The following is a 10,337-nucleotide window of genomic DNA, read 5'->3' as shown; positions in this document are numbered from 1 at the left end:
TTGGTTATGAGTAATAACAAAAGCGATATCATTGATTTAGATTATCTAGATCCCAAGTGTCAAAAGTTATCTTTGACGATTTTGTAACAGAAAAAGATCAGAAAAAAATTGAAGATTTATTCGGAGAGGTAGAAAACGAAATACATCAATAATATATATTTCTCAGAGCTATTTCATACTTCTAAAATTATACGATTGAACTGTAACTATTTGGCATTTTTCAAAGGTTGCAATCCAAAAGAAATTTATAGAATCAGATAAAACCATGCATCTGACTTGAAAAAAGAAAAATTTATCAACTACTTAGAGCGAGCAACAAAGAATCATGGATTTTTACTAATTGATTGGAAACAAATGATGACTCTCTCAAGTATATAAAGAACTTGGATATTCGCTTAATAAATTTGCGTATACTAAATGCATTTTGAAAGCTTAGGAAATGAATATCGGAAGTATACAAGTAACGAAATCAGAAAATGATACTATGAATTTACAATATGTGAAAATGATTTTAAACGCTTTCAAGGGTGAAGTTGTCAATGAACAAATTCTTACAAACCGGTATCTAAGTGAGGATATTAAAAGATGAACTAAAATTTATCAATCATCTGGCAATATATTGACTAGAGTTGATGACAAGGTACTATTAGTAAAAAATTTCTTAAAAGTAACTAAAGAAGGTATTAATGCAGAAAATAGATTAATTAGAAACGTTGCAAACCAGAAAAATTATGCAGATGCAGTTAATTTTTCAACGTTAATGGCACACTCAATGGGTTTTATGCAGTTATCCAATCGCTTAGAAAATTTCGAGAATCTTTTAATAAATATACTTGAAAAAGATCCTGATGAAGTATTTAAAAAGAGAATGAAAGGAAAGTTGAAGTAAAAATAAAGCCTATGAAGTTTTTTGAAAGGAGCTCTACGAAAATCTTTACCTTGGAATTTATGTATAAAAATAATTCTCTAATAAATGGAATATCATACAATCTATTTATCAGAATCTCAAAAACAAAAATTAAAACGTGTTTTCATGCAAAACAAAAATGTAAAGTACGAGTAATGCAAACACAAATAAATGAACGTGAAGCTGTTAAACTATTACTTCATAAAAGACAGGTGACTAAGAATGAAAAATATAAAGATGAAAATAAAGGATGTTATAATGAGTTATCCTGTAAACAACTACTTCAAAATCATCCAATATTATCATTCTTATTTCTTCTCAATAAATTCAAAATCAACAAAAAAGCTGACTTTAATGTATACACAATTCATTTATCTCCTCCTCAAAAAGTAATAATAAACAGATGTTTAAAAAAATTGCCGAATTCAAATAGAAAACATTATTGTTGCTAAAGAACCTGTTAAACTATTGCTTAAAAAACAAATTGAACAAACTGAGCAAGGCAAAATAAAGGACAAGGACGTCTATATAAATGTATAATATCATCAACTGATTCAAAATGGTGGCTTATTTCCATTTTTAATACCATTAGCAGCTGCAATAGGTAAAGCTGCTCTAACAAGTGGTGCATGCTGGAAAGAAATTTCTGATAAATTACGGATTCTTCAAACGCTAAAGGTGAAGGTTTAACATTACTGGGGACTTTACCAAAAGTTCGAGGTTTAAAATTACCCGGTACACACAAAGTTGTTGGATCTGGATTGGAAGTGGTTGTTGAAGCCCCCCAAAAACGTGGTAGATCCAAGAAAATACAAGTAGAAGTGGTTATAGTACCTAAACAGCGTGGAAGACCCAGAAAAGTTGTTGAAGCTGAGATTTCACAATTCAAAAAATGCTCGCTTCGAAAAAGCTGAGAACATCAGAAAGAACCGAAAATCACATGATACCGCTAACAAATATTGATATATTAAATGGATTAGGTCATATTCATTATTTTCGAATTAATTTTTCTCAAGACAACTTACCAAACAAAATCAATAAAAAAGAATTCTGTGTAATTAATTATGACTGCATGGGATCGCCTAGGACGCATTGGACAGGTTATTTCAATGATCCCAAGTGCTCATTTTTAGAATTTTATGATTCTTTTGGAATATAAAGCGGAAGTGAAATTTTCAACTACTTAAAAACTTCAAACAAACAAATTGCCTATCATTCTACTGAAGTCCAAAATTTTAACAATGTGAATTGTGGTCATTTGTGTGTTGATTATACAAAAAGAAGATTTAAGGAAATGGATACAGAGAATTTCATTTAATTTTATCTAAACTTAAGTTTATCTTAAAAGATAAACTTTAAGAATTAAGTTTATCTTAAAATATAAATGGAAGAAGAAATAGAAAAGAGATTATTCGTGCATCGTAGAAGTTTTAATTATTATGGAAATGTTAGTAATGCTTTTTTAGTGTATAAATTTATATTTAGTGCTTCAGGTTTTATCTGCCTTTGCTATGTTACCCCTTGCTTCTTTAAGTCTTGGGACAGTTCTGAATGAAATACTTTAAAAATATCTAAGAATACCAGAAAGAAAGGCTGAGCATAAAACTGTTTTTTCATTCTTTGTAAAATTACTGGCTATGAATAAATGGCGTTAACTGACCAATGATGAAATAATTAAAAAAGAAAATGAATGACGGAAAACACAGCATTTTTTTCTTGTGAAAAATATTTGAAACAGGTGAAATTAAATAGTTATAAATATTGTACAAAGTCTGTTAAGTCCAAAATTTATATTTAAAAATAAGAAATTTTATATTTTTTTTGCCAAGTCCCTCCCCCAGGCTGTTATCATTTTATTTTGGTGTTGGTGATCTCACTTCAGCCTGGGCTCTGAGGAAACCCCGCAAGGTTCTTTGTATAGGGGGAAAGAAGCAGTGCCTAGCCCTCTACTTCTTACTCCTTGATCTAGGGTAAGATCGTATTGACATCTCAACTGCTACACGAGGTAACAGTGAGAGTCGAACTGGCCAGATCATATTGATATCTCAAATGCTACACGAGATAACAGTGAGAGTCGACCAGGTCAGGGTGGTGCCTGGCCCGACAAGTATGCAAGCTGCCCGATCAAGAAAACATCTGAATATTGGCGCGTGGAATGTTCGCAGCTGCAAAATGGAATCCACGCAACTGCTCCTTGCAAGGGAGCTGCAGAAGTATAAAATCAACGTTTGTTGTCTCTCAGAAACGAGACTTAATGATGTTCTGTCCTAAAAGTTGACCGTTTCCGAATCGGACTCATTCCAGTTCTATAACTCGGGTCCCAATGATGGTACCGGCCAGTAAGGAGTTGGGTTCCTAATAGACGGTCCTACTGCATCATGCGTCACCTCTTGGGAGCCAGTGTCACCAAGAATCGCCATGATCAGACTGAGAGGCCACATTAGCCACATAACCATAATCGCCGTGTACGCTCCGATAAGGGACAGTAGTGACGCGGTCAAAGATGCCTTTTATTATGACCTACAAAGAATCATCGACAAGACACCAAGGCGCGACATGCTCTTTGTAGCTGGAGACTGGAACGCCCGGCTTGGCAGAGTAGACCCCGACAGAGCAGCAGTTATTGGCCGCCACACCGTTGGTGACAGATGCATCAATGGAGAAAGGCTCTTACAGCTAACCAGATACAACAACCTATGCGTCACAAACACTCTCTTTGAGCACAAGAGACTCAATCTCGTTACATGGCATTCAAACGACGGCGTAACAAAAGCCCAGATCGACCACATCTTAGTCAGCAGAAGATGGAGCAGCTCCTGCACAGATGCCCGGGTATACAGAGGAGCAGACACAGGATCTTTAAATGGATCCGAGCAATATCTCCTCACTTGCAAAGTCCGTCACCGCCTTAGTAGGCAGAAGTGACAGAAGGCAGGGACGCGCTTCGATGTTTCGAAACTAAGATGCCCAGAAATCAAAGCCGACTTTGAGTTAAAGCTAAGCAACCAGTTCGAAGCCTTGAATCGTCTCTCACTCGTCGATGAAGAATGGGCGCAGATAAAAATTGCGACACAGGACGTAGCTGAGGAGGTGCTTGGCCACACAAAACGAAAACAGCGAGCCTGGATCTCTGACCACACCATAGAACTAGTTGAGAAGAAGCGACCCCTCGTGGGAGGTGCAAAAGAACCCTTAAAAGTAGCCCGCAAAGCAGTTAAACAGTCACTGAAACAGGACAGAGAACAGTACTGGTCAGATCTGGCGAATGAGTTGGAACAAGCGTCCAGGAGCCACAACAGCAGGAAAATGTTCAAACTACTGAAAGAAGCGACTGGAAAAGCTCCTGTAACGGTTGACACACTAAAAGATAAGTCCGGAGAACTCATCCGAACAGAAGAAGGACGCTTGGAACGCTGGCGAGAGCATTTTTCTGAGCTACTGAACCCTGTCAAACCCCCGTGCGACCTACCTGCCTTCTCGAGTGCTGCTAGAGAGCCCTACGCAGTAAACCTCGATCCGCCAAGTATTGCGGACGTACAAAAAGCGCTGAAGTGCATGAAAAACAATAAAACTCCTGGAGAGGATGGGATTCCTTCTGAAATGTTCAAGTCCTCACCAACTCTACTATGCCACCTAACCGACCTTTTTGTCCAGGTGTGGACGACAAAGACCTTCCCAAAAGACTGGAAAGTATCAGTCCTCGTTCCGCTATATAAAAAAGGAGATAAGGCCATTTGCGGAAACTATAGAGGTATCTCCCTGATGGACCATGTCATGAAGATCTTCAGCGTCATTCTTTTGAATCGATTCAAAGACGTACGTGACAAGTTAACCCGTCCTGAACAAGCAGGCTTCAGACCAGGCAGAGGCTGTCCAGAACAGATATTGACGATTTGCCTCATCCTTCAGCAGTACAGCAGGTTTCATCTACCCCTTCTCATCGCCTTTATTGACTTTGCAACTGCCTTCGACTCTCTCATCAGAGAGGAGCTATGGAGAATTATGGCTGAAGATGGTGCGCCACAGGAGATCATTGAGATACTCCGAAGTGCGTATAAGGACACTGAGACTTGCGTCCGTGATTCCGGCAATGACACCCCTAAGTTTCCAGTGGAGTTTGGGGTAAAGCAGGGATGCCCCCTTTCGCCTATATTATTCAACTACGCGATAGACTGGATCATGTATAATGCAATGAGAAACCACAGCGGAACAGTCTTCGGACAAATAGCTGGTTTCCTCCAGCCCCTGACAGATCTGGACTTCGTAGACGACGTTGCTGAGCTGGAAACTACCGCCGACAGCTTACATGGCATGATCGACGATAACTATGAGGTCTCAAAGCGCATCGGACTGGCCATCAGCGGCGCAAAGACTAAAGTATTGGCTCTCAACCAACCTGCTCCTTGCCAAGTTACCCTCGACGGTGAGCCAATAGAAAGCGTTGAGGAATTCAAGCATCTTGGCTCTATCATAACACCAGATGGCGGAGCTGAAAGAGATATCTCTGCCCGCATAGCAAAAGCCTGGGGAGTGTTTACTAGTCTGAAAAAAGCATTATGGACCAGACGGAAGATCTCAACCAAAACAAAAGTCAGAATCTATGGTGCAACTGTTCGAGTAGTACTACTGTATGCTTGCGAGACATGGCCGATCAAGACTGAAGATGCGAGAACTTTGGACGTGTTCGACCACCGCTGCCTTCGTTACATCCTCCACATTAAGAGATGGGACAGGATTTCCAATAGTGAAGTAAAGAGTCGCTGTGGCCAATAAGAAGAGCTATCGCTTATAATTAAAAGAAGTCGCCTGAAACTCCTCGGCCACACATTGCGCCGTCCCGAAGGCACGATATATCGAGACGTCCTTGTCTGCGAACCAGCCCCCTCCTGGAAACGTAAACCAGGAGGACAAAATAAGAACCTGTGGCAAACATTCAAGGAGGACCTGGAACCGTGGGGAGGATTCAGGAGACACGATCGGAGATGGGACAAATATTGGCTGAAGATCGCCGGAGAAGCTGCATCCGACAGGTCCAAGTGGTCGTCGGAAGTCATCCCAAGATCCTTTGGTGCCGGGCAGGACAGTTCATCGTCTGGTTCCCGCCGAAAGTAAAATAAGTAAAGTAATATATAAATTCTTTTCGGTTTGGAATTAGTTTAATAAAATCATCAACTAATAATGTGAGAAACTTTTAAGTGAAATGAAAATGGAAGACAAATACAACCGAACTAATTTATACATTGCAATTGTCTAAATTAATTTAGACAAGAAATAAAATTTTGACATTGGAATGAAATACTCGATTAAAGGAATGAAATGTGTAAAAACTAAATATGGAAATAAACTCGTTATCATTATTGATTTTAAAGGTCAAATGGGTGACCTACTTGCACCTAAACGTTTTGATTCTAAATCACCTGATCTTTAAAACAAATTTCAAAAATCAGATAAAGCTATGATTTTAAAAGTTATGGAAAGAAAAAATAAAGATAATATAAATTATTTAGATATTGATATTGAACTATCCACTAAATATTAAATTATATTAAATTATTACATTTTTATTAGTGGTATAGCAAGAAATTCTTATTTCATAAGACCTGTTTTGATCACCCGCGTTCATATTGTGCAAAATTATAAGAATGAAAACATATGTGTCTGCCCAGGACCTGTTTTCATTTTCAATGTAGAGATAGAAAATGTTCAAAATATTCAACATTTGAAGTTAAAATGATGGGAAATGGGCTGAAAACTATGGAAATTGATGAGTAGTATTCATTTTCATTTCAAATCAAATGAGCCTCTTCCAAAGTTTATACGGCCACCATAAAATTTTCCATAAAAATTTTATATATTAAGTATGGGCAACCAGCATAACCAATAGGATTTTCCCTGAGGGAAAGGAGGGGAGGGGGGATAACAAGCTCAGAACCGTAGTTATTTGACATTTGGAGTATTTTGAACAAAATGGCTCTCTCAAAATTTTGATTGGAAGCATTTGGGAGAAAAAGGTCTTGGTGGGTGGGCTACCATCCAATCCCTCTTGAATTTAAAAATTTGAGCTAGAACTTTCGATTTTAAATCGAATGAGCCTTCTCCGAAGTATATAAGACGATCCCTTTCATAAAAACCATATATGTTAACAATGGAGGGCTTTCATAACTTACAGCCCTTGTCTTGGGGGCTGTGGGTGGTTTTGTCGACCCTGAAGTCATAATTATTTGAATTTTAGACTATTTTGAGCATACTGGCTGTTGCCTTCCAATCACGTTTTACTCTTAAAAAGGTATTTTAAATAACGATATTTCAATGCTACTTCTGCTTTCATATGTATGAAAGTAATATCAAATTTATTACAATGGACAATTAGCGTTTCGTTTGAATTTTGTTTATTCATTTTTTTAACCCCAAATTCTCTCCCCTCAGTGGTACTGACTTACCCACTTTCCGCAACAACCAACTGCATTTATATATCCCTACCTTCCAAAACGACAAATTTTAAAAGTTCTCCGTTCTTTAAAATGAAGCTCAAAACTTTTGTAATTTAATACGGTATTTCGTAATATCCGTCTATCAGGCTTGGACTCTTCGTAAAGATCAGTTTTTTTGTGGAAATAGCTCATATAGTGATAGCATTGTATCTCTTTTCAGTTTTTTCTGAAAAGAGTTTTTTCCCTTAATAAATCAGTACTACAGTAAACATGTGAAAAGTGCTCAAGTCATATGAGCTTTTTTCCATAAGAAACAATATCCAAGTCCCTGGTTTAGTGGATTCTAATGTACAAGAAAACACAAATTTATCAAAAATGGGGTCTAACACAACTTTTTTTTGGAATTTACGACACCCTGTATTTTAAATAATACAAAAAGCTGTCTTTTATGCACTTTAAAGGAAAAAAGCAATTCTCTTAAATAAGAACTAGCTTTCAAGATATGTGAAGAATTTGTTTTCAACTTTTCTATTGCTAGATGAAAAATCTGTCGTTCTCCACTTAAACACGCCCTGGCTCAAATGAAGCCTCTCTATTACAAATGTAGGGTTTCTTGGGTTAAATCACGTTAAACTAATGAAGCAAAACTATGGAAAAGTTTTAAGCATAATTAATCAGGAATCCTAGGTAGAAAAAATTGAAGAATAACAAGAAAAAACTTTAGCAAAGCAGGCTATTAATTTACTGCTTCACAAATATCGTGATGCAAATCAACTGTTGGATCCACGTCATACACTTTTCTTTTCCGTAAGACCAAGCATGGAGACAGGCACATGCGCTTTATTTTATTTCGGAGGAGCCCCAACATTTCAAGAGAGATGAGTCCTCGCAGCCTCACTCAAAGTGTGTGGCTGCCTAGAGACCGAACTGATAGCAAAATTTCTGGCAACAAAATTAACAACAATGGCCTTAATAATTTTATATTCGTAACAGTTGGAACTCAAGATAAAAAATGGAGCATGTAAATTTAGTGGTATTAATTCAAAATAACACCATCAACCGTTCTTGAAGCATTGCTGACACGTCCTCTTGACAATCGGCATAGTGCGTTACGATTTAGTTCAATACACTTTCAATAATACCCAAAATTTTTGTCTTAATATCCTTAGCTTTAGTTGCAGTAATAGTAGTAGCACCAATAGTTATAGCAGTAGCAGTAGTAGCAGTGGCACTAGAATTAATAGTTGTAACCTTAGCTTTAGTAGCACTAGTAGTAGCAGCAGTAATACGTATAGTAGTAATAGTTGTATATAGTAATATAGTAGTAATAAGCAGTAATAGTTATGTACCATGAGTAAAATGCGATGTATTTAAAATACCAAAATAAAGTTCCTTCTTTCTAAATATAATTCTGACTTCCTCTAATCGAGTTAAACCTAGTTTCAAAAATGAGAAGTCCTAAATCAGGAAAGAAAAAATCACAATTAGCCTCAGGCAAAGAACGGCGCTATTCAAGCTTTGGATTTCGCTAAGACAGTGAGCAATAAAAAAGGTGCCACGCACAATATTTCTAAGGAAGTTTAAATGATAAGAACCGTGTGAACGCTTGAATCATCAGAAATATTTAAAAGAATTTATTGGACGAAAGGTTCGCATCCTTAGGCCACGTGAGCCAATTGCAAGCCAGTCCTTACAGCGCAGGACGAAAGAACTGCGTTTGGTAGTGGGGTAAAAGTGCTTTTTAAAAGTATTCGTAAATCAGAATCAGGACCATTCAGATAGAATTTTTTGGCCATTCAAGCTTGGCAATTCTTTCATGTTGCATCTCAGTCACCATTGTTGTCGTTTGAAGTAATTCACTGCTGTGCACCTAAATATGTAAGTCCCAATAAATCTCTTGCTTTTTACCTGTGTTTATTTCATTTTATATGTCCGTATCTAGCCTAATGATAGCTAATTAGTTCGCATGTCTCTAAGGTAGCGCTCCCAGAGGAATCTGATCTCCAGATAGCTCGAGAAAAAAGAGGCCACATTCATATGTCTACATATTCTATTTTCTCCCATTAATTGAGGGCGGCGCTAGCCTAGTTGACATAATCTTTAGTTATAAGCGGCGCTATCGGAGAAATTACAAGGTGTAAGTTCAGGACCTTTGGGCATAATATCACCTTTAACGCGGTCAGTATTTAGTACTACATTTAGTATAGCCAGCCAAAATTTTTCATCGCTACAGTTGTAGGAGTAGAAGCAGTAGTCTTATGATGCAAATATTGTCTTTTGATTAGTTCAACATCCCCCACAACAAGCCTTGCAAGTTTTTTTGTTCACATACGAAACTGTTCCAAAGATATTGCTGATATGCCATTTTGACAACCTGCATACGGATGGCGTGTTGTGATTCAGTTTATCTTCCCCCCTAAAAATTCTCTGAATACGTTGTATCCTTAAGTATAGTTGTAATAGTGGTCAAAGCAGTGGTGTTAGTACTCAACTTAATGCAATTAGCGTTTGCTATAACACTGACGACATGTCCTTTTGATAAACTGTATATTCATATACTTCTTGAAATTTTCATCTTAACACAGCCTTACATGTTGTTGCAATTGAAGTAGTAGTTGGAGTAGTTTAGTAGCATCGTTACTACTCCTGCCATTTACCCGTGCCCCAGCCATTTAAACATTTGCCTCTCAATTACTTGGACTATCTGTCTTGGCTTTTCTCTGTCTACAATTAGCCATATCTTGATGCAACCTATGCAACCTACTGCAAAATACTGGATAACTTAAATTCAATCGCAGTGCTTTACGCCAAAAATTTCCCGACGCCGCTAAAATTCTTCGTTCGGTTCAATAAATACCACGACAATACTGACATATCATCTACGGGAATTTTGAACTTGATCGGTAAACGCAGCAGTTTTACCAACTCTTGCCGTGATTTTACAGATGACACCACATCTTTCTATTTGGTTAAATAATCACCATTAAAATAGAAAATTA

At 37.4% G+C, this 10,337-nt stretch overlaps 1 protein-coding gene across 1 annotated transcript; it reads left to right on the top strand.

Annotated features, from left to right (window-relative positions):
• The first annotated feature begins 3,325 nt into the window (after window positions 1-3,325).
• Window positions 3,326-3,832, top strand: LOC148954788 (protein CFDP2-like). Its single transcript, XM_089105129.1, has one exon. The coding sequence runs from the start codon at window positions 3,326-3,328 to the stop codon at window positions 3,830-3,832; it is 507 nt and encodes a 168-aa protein (XP_088961255.1).
• Window positions 3,833-10,337: the final 6,505 nt, after the last annotated feature.

The sequence above is a fragment of the Artemia sp. Qi Xiang Cuo genome, chromosome 2, assembly GCF_049724085.1.
Source record: "Artemia sp. Qi Xiang Cuo chromosome 2, ASM4972408v1, whole genome shotgun sequence".
Lineage (NCBI taxonomy): Eukaryota > Metazoa > Arthropoda > Branchiopoda > Anostraca > Artemiidae > Artemia > Artemia sp. Qi Xiang Cuo.
This window is presented reverse-complemented; position numbering and strand designations above follow the sequence as displayed.